Here is a 16,108-nt window from a genome sequence, read left to right on the forward strand (position 1 = left end):
AGTTATTCAGGATTAAATAAATAGGCAATGATTTAAAAATAAAATGTAATAGAATATTTTTTTAGGAGTTTTGTACAAAGTTCTTTGTCATATTGGTCATGTAGAACATAACCACCTGCACCTTTTTTTATGAAAAAGTCCAATTAACCAAATTTCCAATTTCCTTTAGTCAGGGGTATTAAAAAACACCCAAAAAGCAAAAACTGAAAATTTAGATTATTGGACCTTTAAAAAAAAAACTCCAGAAATGGCTTTCCGAATCACATTCCTTATTTTGTTGCTGAAGAACAAAAAAAACTTTTCAAAGTAAATATAAACAATAAAAAGGTAATATTAAATTTTTTTCAGCTTTTCTCCCTGTTAGAGCAAATGAGAGAAAACGTGAGCAATTGGGAGAAATTAAAAACAATGGAGATGAATTCGAAGAAAAGCCTGGCAAAAGTTCAACTTAAAGCAAATGAGAGCAACCGGGAACAAAGCAGAAAAAACGGGAGAAAACTGAAGTATGAGTCTTAGTAAGAGTTACTCCCTTGGTGTCTGTCTTGTCATGAATATTTTAAGCTATTAAATTTTTTATTATTATTCAGTCAGTTTTTTTTTCATAAATTGACTTTTGGATTTCAATCAAGAAACACATAAATTATTTTATATAAAAAAATAATTATTATTTAAAAAAAAGTCCTAAAGTCCTATAATATGCCCGATCTACAAGAAGGGGGACAAGTTGGAATGTGAGAACTATCGAGCCATCACTATTCTCAACGCGGCCTACAAAGTGCTGTCTCAGATCAATTTCTGTCGTCTGTCGGAGCGAGCAAAGGATTTCGTTGGGACGTACCAAGCCGGTTTTGTGGAGGGGAAATCGACGACGGACCAAATCTTTTTGCTGCGCCAAAGCCTCCAAAATGGCGCGAGTACCAGATCCCGACGCACCACCTGTTCATCGATTTCAAAGCCGCGTACGACTCGGTCGATCGCGAAGAGCTATGGAAGATCATGTACGAGAACGGTTTTCCCGGGAAGCTGATCAGACTGGTGAAATCGACGATGGACGGGGCACGGTGCAGCGTGAAGATTTCGGGAGCGATGTCCGGCCCGATCGAATCGCGCAAGGGACTGCGACAAGGCGACGGTATCTCCGGCCTCTGTTTCAACATTGGGCTTGAAGGTGTTATGAGGCGGGCGGGCTTCAACATGCGGGGCACGACCATCAACCGGTCCAGCCAGTTCATCTGCTATGCCGACGACATGGACATTGTCGGCAGAACGTTCGAGGATGTGGCCAAGAGGTACGCCGAATTGAAGCGGGAAGCGGATAAGGTTGGATTGAAGGTGAATGTTGCGAAGACGAATTATCTGCTGGCAGGAGGAACCGAGTCCCTTAGGACTCGCATAGGACCTAGCGTCACGATCGACGGCGACGAGTTCGAGGTTGTGGAGGAGTTTGTCTACCTTGGATCGTTGGTGACGTCGGACAACTGCAGCAGGGAAATTCGGAGGCGCATCATCACCGGTAGTCGTGCCTACTACGGACTCCACAAGACCTTACGATCTGGTCACCTTTCCCGGCGTACAAAGTGTACCATGTACGAAACGCTGATAAGACCCGTCGTCCTCTACGGGCACGAGACGTCGACGATGCTCGAGGAGGACCTGCAAGCCCTTGAAGTTTTCGAGCGACGAGTGCTTAGGACGATCTTTGGCGGCTTGCGTGAGAACACTGTATGGAGGAGAAGGATGAACCACGAGCTGGCGCCACTCTACGGCAAGCCAAGTATTCGGAAGGTCGCCAAGGCTGGCCGAATCCGGTGGGCCGGACACGTCGCAAGAATGCCGGACGCGCTGGATGCGCGCCAACCGAACCAGACTATCAATCCGGTGAAGTTGGTGTTTAATTCGGAGCCGGTTGGAACGCGGCGGAGGGGGGCGCAACGTGCAAGGTGGTTGAACCAGGTGGAGGAAGATCTGGAAAGTGTGGGAGTTTCGCAGCGGAATAAGGTTATCCCTTGGCTTATCTAACACTTAAAACAATTCTACATTTCTATAAATTTAATCATTAAATATAATATTCCATATAGAGACGATTCGCGCCTGGGCGATGAAAGGAGAGAGAATGCGTAACGTGATTTTCGACTGATCCCACTTTGTTTACATCTATAAAATAGGAGGATGTTCAACCACAAGCATGACTTTTTTCTTACTGATAAATTAGCTGTTTTATAATCAGTAGGTAGTATGTGTTTTATTTCGTCTAGCTTCTGACATTTTTTGCTGGAAAATTGTGTGTGTTTTCAAGTTTTGATCGGTTGAAGAAGTTTTTCATTTTTACGAGTGACAAAGAACTGCGGCGAGAGTGTCATTCTGCGATGTCGCTGTTAAATTCCCTGCTGATGACTATCTCGGCTTTTCTTAAGATTTCTCGACTTCAACTTCAGGTTCTCAAAAGCCACATATTTTTCATTTTTGCTAACAAAACTTTAAAATGATCGATAACAATACTCTCTACTTTTGGCGATCAGTAAATTGGTTTGAACTGTTAAAGTGGAACCGAGGCCGTTTTGCGAACCACTATAAGGCTTTCTAGTCAGAAATTAACCAACACATTCAAAGTATGTTTACATGACAGCTGGACGTTTGTTTGCATCAGGTTTCCTATCTCTTTCGAGCATTTTTTTTGTCAAGCGACTTATAGCTGGTTTATTTGACTGACTGCCCGATATGTCAGCCAACATACTTCGCAGGGCTGTGACAACTACAGCTCGATCATTGTTTGCATCAGGACACTGTGGCGAGGAGTTCCTCATTTTTGAGTTAAATTATATTTTTTCCACTGGGCCTAGAAAGCCTTATTCAGATTCGCACCATAACCAAAAATTATTATTTGCTAAGTTAGTTTTTTTCACTTATTCATACAAACTTCACTTGTTTTTACCCTACACTGAAAGTCAAAAGTATCCTTTTTTCAAGTTCACCCGTCGTCACCCTTTTAAAAGGGTATCGAAAATGTACTAATTTTGACATACCCTTTTGAAAGGGTGACGCCGGGTGAACTTGATAAAAGGATAGAAAGTATCCTTTTGAGATACTTTGGATACTTCTGATTTTGAGTGTATTTACTATAAGAATAAAATGAATTTTAATATTTTTAATGCAAGCATCAACACCATTTACTATCCCCTCGTTCCAAAAATCCTCCTTTTCCATATCCAAGACCCAAACCACCCTTGGCTTCGCTCAACTTCCCTTTTTGTTCCCTTTTTCATTTTCGCTCTCACGCAACTCGCCCGCTCCTGTCAGCGCTGTCAAACGCCACCAAACCAAACCCCAAAACACATCAGCCAGCCAGCCAGTTCAGTTCGCTCGCAGCAGCAGCAGTTTCTTCGCAATCGAATCGAAAAATCCGAAAAAAAAGAAAAAAGGCCAACTCAGGAGGAGAGGAAAAAAGTTAATCATTTTTGCGAGGCTAGACTGCTGCAGCCGCGAAGAAAGAGAGTGTCGAAAAGTGCACCCGATAGTGGTGGAAGGAAGAAATCTGGTCGAAATTATCAAATTAAGAAGAACGGGTGTTTGGAGCTCTTAATTGCACGGCAGCTCCCCAGAAAACAGGCCAACCCTCTTCGTTCCGTTTTGGGGGAGTGGAGCCAAGGAGGAGAAGAAGCAAGAGTGTTCAAGAGTGGCTACTTTGTTGAAATTTCCGGAGAAGGAACGACGGGAAAAGTGAAGTGATCAAGGGCAAATCTCGTTCTGCGCGAATTCCGGAGCTCCCCTGCTTGCGTAGTCCAGACACGGTTCACACCCGCGGGACATCCCCCCGAGAAAGCTGCTGCTGCTCCAACAGGAGGCCTGGAGGCGCGGAGGAGCCGGCGGAGGGTCGGAAAAAAATGTTGACAGAATGGCCCACGCGTCCACGAGCAGTTTACTGAGTTCCGGAATCTCGCGCCGCAACCCGGAGGACGAGTACGAGCTGATCCACAAGATCGGCTCCGGCACGTACGGCGATGTGTACAAGGTAAGTGCCAGCACTTCTGGAAACAATTTGGCCTTGTTACTCGGTCTCGCCCTTTCTCCCAGCACTTTTGATTGTCTTCCTGGTTGTTAAAATTAGAATCGACGTGCAAAGTGTCCCGTGCACGGGACACTCCCGGGGAACCAGGCAACAACTGAGGGAGATAGTGCAGCGTGCTGAAACAGGGTTTTAATTAGCAGCAGTGAATGGCAAATAGCAAGCAAATGAAAAACAGTAAACATGTTTGGCCTCCTCCTCCTCTTGGCTGATTGCGATTTTTGGGATTTCTACGGCGGGGAAGAGGAAAAGTAATGCATGAGTGGAGGAGGCCACACGAGTGCCGTGCCGATGATCGTCCGTGCGTGAGGTGTGAGCTTGGCGCTGTTGGTGCGCCAGACAGGGGTGCCAGATGGCTTAAGCGGACTTAAGTATCATTTCGGCCGAACTTACCTTTTATTTTTGGTTCGGATGAATTATTCATAATTAACAGTAGTTAGTCATTTATATTGCAACGTAAATATTCGCTAGACATTAGGTCTATTCCCGTACTGCAGAATTCTGCAATTCTGCACAAAAACGGCAGCAGAGCGTTCCCGTACTTAGCTGCAACAAAAGCAACTTTTCTCTCAGGCAGAACTTCTGCAGTGAGAGAGGTAGAAGTTGCAGCAAAACCGTTCCCGTACTTTTCTGCAAGCTCTCTCTTCTCTTTCTTGTTGAAAAGTTACTGCAATTTGGTGTGATGGATGTTGAGTACACGCTTACATAAAATTTGCAAGTTGGGTGAAATCAAGCATTTTATTATAAGTTGTAATGATTTTGGGGTAGTTTTTTATGTCTGGTTTTATTGAGAACGATTTTTTTATTTTCATTGTTCGATGTTCATTTATTTAAATGATACAGCGATTTTTTTAGTGTCAATATTTTTAACTGATAAAAATTGATAACTTGAACATAGTATTACAGCACGGCTAGTACCCCAACAAAAAATTGTACTATAAAAACAAATTGTTTTTAAAAACTTTTAAAAGACACATTTCTTTTGAGTTTAATAATTTCAAATAAATATTTTCAAAGTTTGAATTTTGAAATAAATAAATTCAAAGGAAAAATCGTTGATCTTCAATTGTTTTTGAATATACCTGGGAATATACTAAATATGTGTGTTAAATAACAGGTAAATTTAATTGGCAAATAATAAATTATACCTTTAACGGTGCTACCAATTTATATTCTTATATGAAGCAGAAAAAATATGCTATTTTGTCGAAATTTAAATTCCTAAATTCTTAAATTCTTAAATTCTTAAATTCTTAAATTCTTAAATTCTTAAATTCTTAAATTCTTAAATTCTTAAATTCTTAAATTCTTAAATTCTTAAATTCTTAAATTCTTAAATTCTTAAATTCTTAAATTCTTAAATTCTTAAATTCTTAAATTCTTAAATTCTTAAATTCTTAAATTCTTAAATTCTTAAATTCTAAAATTCTTAAATTCTATAATTCTTAAATTCTTAAATTCTAAAATTCTAAAATTCTAAAATTCTTAAATTCTTAAATTCTTAAATTCTTAAATTCTTAAATTCTTAAATTCTTAAATTCTTAAATTCTTAAATTCTTAAATTCTTAAATTCTTAAATTCTTAAATTCTTAAATTCTTAAATTCTTAAATTCTTAAATTCTTAAATTCTTAAATTCTTAAATTCTTAAATTCTTAAATTCTTAAATTCTTAAATTCTTAAATTCTTAAATTCTTAAATTCTTAAATTCTTAAATTCTTAAATTCTTAAATTCTTAAATTCTTAAATTCTTAAATTCTTAAATTCTTAAATTCTTAAATTCTTAAATTCTTAAATTCTTAAATTCTTAAATTCTTAAATTCTTAAATTCTTAAATTCTTAAATTCTTAAATTCTTAAATTCTTAAATTCTTAAATTCTTAAATTCTTAAATTCTTAAATTCTTAAATTCTATAATTCTTAAATTCTTAAATTCTAAAATTCTAAAATTCTTAAATTCTTAAATTCTTAAATTCTTAAATTCTTAAATTCTTAAATTCTTAAATTCTTAAATTCTTAAATTCTTAAATTCTTAAATTCTTAAATTCTTAAATTCTTAAATTCTTAAATTCTTAAATTCTTAAATTCTTAAATTCTTAAATTCTTAAATTCTTAAATTCTTAAATTCTTAAATTCTTAAATTCTTAAATTCTTAAATTCTTAAATTCTTAAATTCTTAAATTCTTAAATTCTTAAATTCTTAAATTCTTAAATTCTTAAATTCTTAAATTCTTAAATTCTTAAATTCTTAAATTCTTAAATTCTTAAATTCTTAAATTCTTAAATTCTTAAATTCTTAAATTCTTAAATTCTTAAATTCTTAAATTCTTAAATTCTTAAATTCTTAAATTCTTAAATTCTTAAATTCTTAAATTCTTAAATTCTTAAATTCTTAAATTCTTAAATTCTTAAATTCTTAAATTCTTAAATTCTTAAATTCTTAAATTCTTAAATTCTTAAATTCTTAAATTCTTAAATTCCTGAATCATAATAAATACACATTTTTTGAAGTCATATTTTAGGTAAGAAACTCAAATTTAGGGGATTTAGAGATTGGAAATTTTGACTGTTCCTATTATATTTATATTTTAGTTTTAAAGAATTTGATTTACAGATTTTTTTAATTTTACTTGTATTTGAAATTATAATTTCTTTAAGTTTCTATCTTATTATTTTTATCTGTATGTTTTAAATTTGTTGTGTTCTGAACTTATAAATATAAAAAAAACTTTAGTTATTTTATTTAAATTTTTTTGCAACCTTTTTTTTATTTTGAATTTTTTAAATTTAGATTTGTTTGAACTTTAATCATTTTAAAATATTTAGTTTTTAATTATTTGATTTTTTAAGCTTTGAACTTGTGATTTATTGTTTTTTTCTGGTATAATTATTTGTATTTTTAAATTTCTCAAATATCTGATTTAATGTTTATTTTTAAGTTTCTGGATGTGGAAATATTAGTTTTTTTTTATATTTTTAATTATGGATTTCTTAATTTCCAGATAGCTTAATTTATGTGTATCAAAATTTTTGAGTATGTTATCATTTTTTATTTGTCAATTTTACTGCGTCATAGTTGATCTTTCATGTTACATCCAGTCATGATTTATTTATGTTATCCTGAATAATCTTTCAAACATTCTGCTATTAAACATGTTTTTATGGTCCCTTCTATATAAAACCTTTGTTTGTCTTTTTTATCATAATTATTAAACGTACCTGCCAATTTGTAAAATTGTTTACCTAATGTAACATTTTTAAGTTGTTTCTAATATATGATTTCTACCTATGCATAATTAATTTCTAGTTACATAATAAATAATACATCCCTGATTTTTAAAATAAAATGTTGAGCTGCATAAAAAAAATGACCCAGTTCTAGAGGTAAACTTCCTTCAATTGCTTTTTTGTCAACCATTTTTTTTAAATATCTTGAAATAATTAAAAAAATAATACCAATTTGAGTAAATCCACTCAACTGTGTACAATGTTGCAGAAAAAGTACTGGAACGCGCTACCCAGGCAAAATTTTTACCGCTTCTCTCCTTGCAGAACTTCTGCAAAAGAGAGAGATGAAGAGAGCGAGCTAAAAAGTACGGGAACGTGCTGCAAAAAAGTGACTTATGCTGGCTGCAGAATTCTGCAGAAGCTGCAGAAATTCTGCAATTCTGCAAGTACGGGAATAGACCTATTGTGTTGACTATGCTGCTGTATGTGCTGATTCACTTGTTTCAAGATTGATCATTATTTGCTTGTGCTGATAACGAGTCGTTCCTACTTAAACTACCTTTTAAAAAAATGCTGTTGCAAAAAGATGTTTGGTTTTGAAAAATATTTATATTTAACAGTATTTTGCACAAGCTATGAGGAAAAGTCAAACCAATTCCTGATCTGTATGGGACGCTTTGAAGTGCTCCAACAGACCTTTCAAACCCAACTGAGTGAATTGGAGTTTATCAAATTGTACAAAAATGGGAGCAATTTTAAAATTTATGTTTTTTAGATTTTTTTTTGTTCTTGTACTTTCTAGTCTACGCACTACGTTTGTACGATTTCATTGAAATAAGGTTCCAAAAGGCAGTTAAAAATAATTCCATAAATATTTACCAACTAACGAATAGCTGCTTAAAAAAATCTTTAGTTTTCTGTTTTTGTAAATAAGCTTTACAGAAAGTAAGCCCTGATAAATAAAAATGTTATAATTCTCGATATTCTCGAAACAACCGGAACGTGAAAAAACATTCTCAATAAAGAGTTCCGTGAGTATGATGCACATTTGCATGATTATTTTTTTCCACAAACAACATGTTTTGGTTTTACTGACAAAAATCTTCTACTTTAAGTTAAATGAACATTTATTTTAAAAAATCGAAAAAAAATAATGCAATTTTTAATCATAAAACCGTCTGGAAGAACCCAAAAACTTGGAATTGGCTGAACCAAAGTCTATTTCAACATTGATAAATTTTGACTCAAGACCTTGAACAAATTAAATATCGCAAAAGTTCCGGAAATGATGTTGCTTACATCGCAGGTATTTTCGGTGCAGTGGTTTTAGACGTTGCCCAAACTAAATACATTTTTCGTATATTGTATGATTTTGCATGACAAAAGTCAAATTTTGTTTTGCAAAATTTGCAAAAATCCAAAACTGTTGACTTTTTGTATGAAAAACATGAAAATATTTTAATCTTTTTAAATTTTAATTTAAATCGACCTTTGTCATGCACACAGCACCATTTTCACGAGTCTTCGCCTAAATTTTGAGCCGATTTGGTCGAAGAAGTATTGAGATATCGTGGCACCCGTTTTTTGGAACAGCTGACATCAAATAGCTATACTTCTTGAAAAAATAATAAGGGTAAAAAGCCCTATAATGTTCGACAGCTTTACACATTTTGTCTTTGAAAACATCAATTTTATGTTATTTCTTTGAAAATATCAATTTTTATTCTAACAGCAGTGAAAAAATATCAAAATTTATCAAAGTTTTCTCAAGTTGATTAAAGTAAAAATTTTTAGGTTTTATTTGATTTAATTTTCTATGGGGAACTATTTTTTTTATAAATTGAGTAGAAAAAATATTCTTCACAACCAGGGAATGAATACACTCAAACCCCGATGGTTGATCACTTTTTCGTTTGACACTTTTTTAGTTTGTGCCCCGTTAGTTGGTCAAAGTCGAACTAAAAAGTGACGAACTGTCACTTTTTACACGGCGCTCACGAACACTATCAAAAGAAACGTTTGGTAGTGTGTGTGAACTCCGTGTAAAAGGGGTATCAAACTAAAAAGTGACCCCGTTCGTTTGACAACGGTTGGTGTCAAACCATCGGCGTTTGAGTGTATAGGAAACGGGGGTCCATAACATGCAAAAAACACTAAATTTTCAAATGGCTATTTTTCTGCTCAAAAACAAATAACTGATAAAACAAATTGTCAAAATTGTTCAAAAGACTTAAGATTTCATTGGTTTTTACAAAGGGTTATGAAAAAGTGATTAAAATATTGAAAAATTGTAAAAAATACGCTACGGCTGTACTTGGGTCCACTAATGGTTAAAATACCTTTGTCGAGACCAGGGCTGTGGAGTCGGAGCCGGAGTCAATGGAGTCGGGTCTTTTTGCAGACCTGGAGTCGGAGTCGTCAAAACTCGAATAGCTGGAGTCGGAGTCGGCTAAATTTTATGAGGTGGAGTTGGAGTCGGAGCCGGAGTCGAACATTTCTGATAAACTCGGAGTCGGAGTTATCCAAAATTTAACACAATTAATGAACATAATATTGCTCAGTATTTGTTATAACGCCGGTTAATTGGGTCCTAAAATTATGCTTAAATTTGAAATATTATTGTTTACAACGATGAAGCTTATTTTTCTGAGTACATTGACCGTTTGTACGATTTTAAATTTAATTTAAAAATCTATTTTAAAAAATTAACATCTCGGCCCTTCTTGACATAAAAGTTCCTACTTGACAGCTTGTTCCAAGGGGACCATAGTAGATCCATCGAAAAAAAAATTGTCTTACTTATTTATTGTTTTTTTTTTTTTTTTCATTAAAATGAAAAAAGTGATCAGAAATGGATTTGATTCGTGTTTTCTACCGTTGTACATAAAAATTTACATAGGGCTTAAGGACCCTATTCCCAAAACTTTTATATATTTTAAATTTATTTTTTGAATCGCTGACACTTTTATTTTGATTGGCTTGCTCTAATTGTGTTTTTTCAATATGATCACTAAATTATAACCTGTTAATCCTCTCTTACCCATGTTTGTAGTGTCATAACTCATATAATATTAAACAATTGTTGTTGTGTAGTCAAATTTTTGAAAATTATTCAATTGATTCAGTAACTTGTTTGCTTTTATTTATGTATTTTATCAATTCAAATTTGGCCAAATTTTATCAAAAAATTTCTAAAAAAGGTACACACGCAGTCAACATTTTGCCGAATAGTCTTGCAGGTTTCAAGTAGATCATTTTTTTTAAAGAAAAATAGTTATGAGGTACATTAAAAAATTCAATGAAAAAATAATAATCACTTTTTTTTAATCGGAAAAATAAAGGTTCACTATCGATACAAAACACATTTAAAACACGTTTTAACGTTTTTAAAACATTTGTAAAATTTACAGTATAACTCCACCAACATGTTATCAACTACTATATCAATCTATTACTTGGAACTCAAAATTCTTATTTTGCATGCAAATTAAAAAAAAACAAAGTGTCGTGTTGAAAAAAAAATGAAGCTGAAAAAATATCAAAAATAAGTGTTCAAGAATTTTTAAATAATCATTGAATATAGGGACCATCCATGTTTACAATTTCTTTACAAAAATCTTTGAGTGTTGATCCTTAGAAATATCTTTGAACAAATATTTTTTTAATACCATTAATCTTGGTGACATTGATAGAATTTCAATTGTTTATTTCACGATGTATTTTGTCAAAAACATTTAGATAAAAAGAATCGGCTTGTCTAATATTTTGCATCATGAAAGAAGGGCTCTTTCCCAACATTTTGCGGGGCCCTGCGAAATATTTCGAAGGATTTTTTTGATTTTGAAGACTTTTTCTTCAGAAAAGTCTGTGTAAATAGATGGGTTAATGTTAATATCCATCAAATTTCTTATGAATATTCATAAAAAAATAAATAAATTGTTCGCTCTACATCATTGCCTTGGCGTTCTCCATTGCGAACTAGAGTATTTGATTAGTCCTATTTATCAATGGATTCATAATTCTAGGTAGTTACCTTTCGAAACATTTAATAACTTGTTGAAAACTTCTTCTTGCGATAATCCGAACACTTCTCTACCAAGCTTTGATTCCATATAATTCTGTTTGTATTAGAGTCAACTTGTCAATGTCACCCGGTTTACGGTATTCATGAAAGTGTGAACTGAACATGTGAGTGATGTTATAAATACAATGCTTTAGGTATTCTTAATTAATACTGAGCAGGTTTCGGAGTCGGAGTAGGAGCCGGAGTCAACGATTTGTTGAAAGCTGGAGTCGGAGTCGGAGTCGGCTATAGTTGGTAGGCCAGAGTCGGAGTCGGAGCCGGAGTCGATTCGAGCTGAATGCCGGAGCCGGAGTCGGAGTCGGCTTAACTCAGAAAGCTGGAGTCGGAGTCGGAGTCGGAGTCGAAATATGACCCGACTCCGCAGCCCTGGTCGAGACACAAACAAAATTCTTTGTATTGTTTTAATTGAGCTCCAATATGACCCCCAAACTTCTCTAAAGTGATTTAGAATTTTAAAATCCAAGATGGAGGCCGAAATGGCGGTGATGAGATATTTAAAAAAATGTATTTTAAAGTTTTATAGGCAATCAACCATTCAAATTTGACTATACTGGGGTCGCAGAACTCGAATTTAATGTTAAAAGTAAGAAAATAAAAGATACGATTTTTTTATGTTTATGTTCGTGATTCGATTATTCGAAGTTCCATGCAAATCTTGGAATACTCGAACTTCGAATAATCGAAACTTTGGATAATCGAGTCTGGACTGAATATTGTAAAGTATAAAAGTGCTTTCTGAATTTTCAACATAACATTTCTGAGTATTTCTGGAACTTCATTCTATGCTACTCGGGGTGTCATATATTTTTATGAATGAAAGTACATGACTTAACTGTAAAAGTTCAAACCTGCAAATGAAATTTATATTTTTTTAAATGACAGACGTGCATCGTCTGTCCCACATTGAAGTGCTCCGAGATTGCGGTTTAGCGGAGGACCACTGGTTTACATTGTCGTTGATGTCGTGATTTTGATAGTTTAATCAATTCTAGATCATCAGTTTTAAAAATTCACCCAGCTCACCAGCTGGCATCCCTGACCACGTGCGTGTGCGATGCACGGCACCAACCTGCCAGTCCCAGGCAACACCACACCACACACTTTGGACTACACTAATAATAATAATGCAGTTTGAAAGTGCATTTTCATTTTCATTTCATTTGCCGTCCCGTCGTCGTCGCCGTCATTGTCGTAATAGTTTGTCATTTTCGCTAGAAGTGACCTCGTTTCACCGCAAAAATTTGGCATTGCTTGCTCGTCGTCGTTTTTCGGTTCAGAACTTGTCACCTTTTTGCCTAGTTCCTAGTCCCGCGAGGGGCCTCTTTGTGCGGAGTGCGACCGACGACGGGAGGATTTATTTATCACATGACTGATAAGGGAATTATTATTTATTTTTGCACGAGCGCTCGTTTAGCTTGGCGAGCAGCAACACCGCGGAAGGGGAACTCTGCATTGACTTTGTCTACCTTTTTCTGCTGGTGGCTGAGCCGGGGTTGGGTTGAGATATTGGGTGGAATGTAACGCCCTGGTCAAACCAAGGGGGGGTGGTAAAAGTACAGTGGCAGTGCATTCCGCGCTTGTCCATGAGCCTCAAGCACAGCACACACACACACACACACACACACACACACACACACACACACACACACACACACACACACACGAAAGAGGTAATTTGAAATCGATTGTTTTCGATTTTATGACCATCCACTAATTTCGGATTGAAGGTGGCGGCATGCCATCGTCGGCGTCGTTGTCGGTCTTTGGCACGCCGGTTGGTTGGTTGGTGTGTTTAGGAAATATGTACTATTTATTTTGGTTTCCTCGAGGTGCCTTCCACCGAAAAACTAACCCACCTTGAGGCTACAGCAGTGGTGGCGGTTTGGTGATAATTTCGAGAATAGTAAAAGTGATTATGAATCACTATACTGTTATGAAATACTTTCCAAAACTTGCTACACACTGAACGAAAAACATTCCATTAACAATACTAACATTTTCATCGCCATCGTACAGTCTTCGACGTCTACAAAAATTTGCTCAGGCATGGTACAAGATTGCACGACGACAAAAATTTGTTATCACCGATGTAGATTGATGTTTAAAACGTGTGTTATAAAATGCTTAACTATTTAGGACGTTCTCCTACAACACTTTGGTTGTATTTACTGCAGTTCTCAAACCAGATAGATTGTACGTTTTTTAGTTTTTATGTTCTAAAAAAATGTTTATTTTTAATTAACTTTTCCCTCTTATTTAATTTTTTTCGTTGTTTCCTATACACAGCAAAAAATCCGATGGTAAAATCGCATGCAAAAGCATGCACATCACCTTCGTCAAAATAAACACTTAATATTACACACTGCATGTACAATTTTTGCAAACACAAAAAAAAGTTGCAACCGACGAGATTCAAACCCAGCACCAACAGTAAGGACTGGCGCCTTAGCCCACTCGGCCATCAGACCGATGATAAGATGTCTGAATAAACGCATACATGAGCTTGACATTTCGGTCAAGTAGGTTTCCCATACTGATAGGATACATATTTCAGGGCGTAAAATTACATAAAATTGCATAAAATAATGCAATATTTATTTTACACCCAACACTTTTACACGCAGCTGAATTACTACTTTTTTAGCTGTGATAGTTGTAAATTTGGCAAGACGTGATCAGACAAATCTCGTCTTCGAAAAATGCCACCGAGGCCGACTGGGAGCGAACCCAGGCCAACTGTCGTGATAGGCAACCACGCTTACCACTGCACCACCGACCTCAATCAGAGAAATAATTTTTTTTGAGAGATGGTGTGCCATTTTGGAGTTATAGTCACATTTAGGTTATAATTTTTGCATTTTTTGTATGTTTCATGAAGGAAAGCCACTTTTGACTTTTTTTAAGAGCTGAGAAAAAATCCTTCAATTTTCACCCAGAGACTTTGAAAATCGGACAACTAGTATCTGAGATACAGCCTCACAAAAAAAATTAGAATCTATGAAAATGAGTTTTTTTGTGTCCTCTAATTAGCCTGTAATTTTCAACTGACGATTTTATGTTATTAAACAATTACACTTTTGTGTAATTTCAATAAGGCTGTTGAAAATATTTTTTGAAGTTTATGCCCCTTCAAAACGGGTTGAAATATAAGAGAGCAAAAAAATTTTTTTTTCAAAAATATGGAACAGGAATTAATTTGAAATGCATTTTCCTGCGTTCAATCGATCAACAATATTTTATTTATTTTTTTGAAAATTCCGTTGTACGGTACTGCAAAAGAAAAAAAAATCGCTAGACCTTATCAAAAGTTATGCTAGTTTTAAAACTTTGAAACAATTTTTTGCTAAAAAGATCAAAAAAATTCATAAGAGTCTGATTTTAAACTTTGAAAATCGATCCAATAGTACAGTCATCCCACATATTCGGAACACCCACAAATTCGGAACACTTTTGTGGTAATTTGTCAATAGGATGCAAAATGCAACTTTTCTGTCTACCTTATTTTTAGGACCTTTATTTGCACATTCTCTTGCTATTTCACTAGTAAAAGTAGTTCTTTTTAAACAAAAACGTTACTTAATCCACCTTTAGGTGGTTGGTGCCTTCCTCATATTCATAAAGTCAATACATTCAGTAAAAATAGCAACATTCCCCCTTAACATGTTTAACAAATCAACTTTATTACTCATTTCTTTTGATATGGTTCGCAGACCATCAATATTTCTGGCTCATTTGAAAGGTCTTTCGATTATCTAACTAACGATGGGTCGCATGATAGACCCGGACATCATTTTTACTGAAATATCCGAGATCCGGCCTCCAAAAAGTGTATAAATAACACTTAAGTGCCAATAACTTTTAATAGGATTGTCAGATCCTTGATGTTTTAGGCTCATTAGAAAGGTCTTTCGATTATCTAACTAACGATGGGTCGCATGATGGACCCGGACATCATTTTTACTGAAATATCTGAGATCCGGCCTCCAAAAAGTGTATAAATAACACTTAAGTGTCAATAACTTTTGATAGGGTTGTCAGATCCTTGATGTTTTAGGCTCATTTGAAAGGTCTTTCGATTATCTAACTAACGATGGGTCGCATGATGGACCCGGACATCATTTTTAGTGAAATATCTGAGATCCGGCCTCCAAAAAGTGTATAAATAACACTTAAGTGCCAATAACTTTTGATAGGATTGTCAGATCCTTGATGTTTTAGGCTCATTTGAAAGGTCTTTCGATTATCTAACTAACGATGGGTCGCATGATAGACCCGGACATCATTTTTACTGAAATATCTGAGATCCGGCCTCCAAAAAGTGTATAAATAACACTTAAGTGCTAATAACTTTTGATAGGATTGTCAGATGCTTGATGTTTTAGGCTCATTTGAAAGGTATTTCGATTATCTAACTACACGCAAAACAACCAATGCGAATTCTTTGAACATTGGTATCGCAATTTTGAGCATCGAATGGTCACAAACGATCATGCACATTCGATGCTCAAAGCGCTTTGACCATCCGATGTTCATCTTGCTTCGAATGGGGTTTGACAGTTCGTATGATTGTGTGCGTGTCGCCTCGCGCAGCTTTTTTGCTGTTTCCTCTATTCAACACTGGCGGCGCCACCGTACATTGCTGCTGCTGAGCAGTACCGCTTTTCGCCACTAGATGGCTCTGTTCAATGTTTTTGTCACTAGATGGCTCTGTCAGTTATTATTTTGGGTTAAAATTA

The 16,108-nt window shown here is 35.1% G+C and overlaps 1 protein-coding gene across 5 annotated transcripts in view; it reads left to right on the forward strand.

The window, feature by feature from the left end:
• Nucleotides 1–3,319: 3,319 nt before the first annotated feature.
• The window catches only part of LOC6042450 (mitogen-activated protein kinase kinase kinase kinase 5), a 41,995-nt gene continuing 29,206 nt past the window's right edge, over nucleotides 3,320–16,108 (forward strand). For 3 of the 5 annotated variants that reach the window (XM_038251797.1, XM_038251795.1, XM_038251798.1), the window contains exon 1: nucleotides 3,321–4,009. In XM_038251797.1, the coding sequence (XP_038107725.1) occupies nucleotides 3,893–4,009 (117 nt within the window). In that variant the 5' untranslated portion in view covers nucleotides 3,321–3,892. Of the gene's footprint in view, nucleotides 4,010–16,108 lie in introns of all 5 variants that reach the window. The other 2 variants (XM_038251794.1, XM_038251796.1) reach the window with 1 other exon arrangement.

Source organism: Culex quinquefasciatus, chromosome 2, assembly GCF_015732765.1.
Source record: "Culex quinquefasciatus strain JHB chromosome 2, VPISU_Cqui_1.0_pri_paternal, whole genome shotgun sequence".
In the NCBI taxonomy this organism is placed as follows: Eukaryota; Metazoa; Arthropoda; class Insecta; order Diptera; family Culicidae; genus Culex; species Culex quinquefasciatus.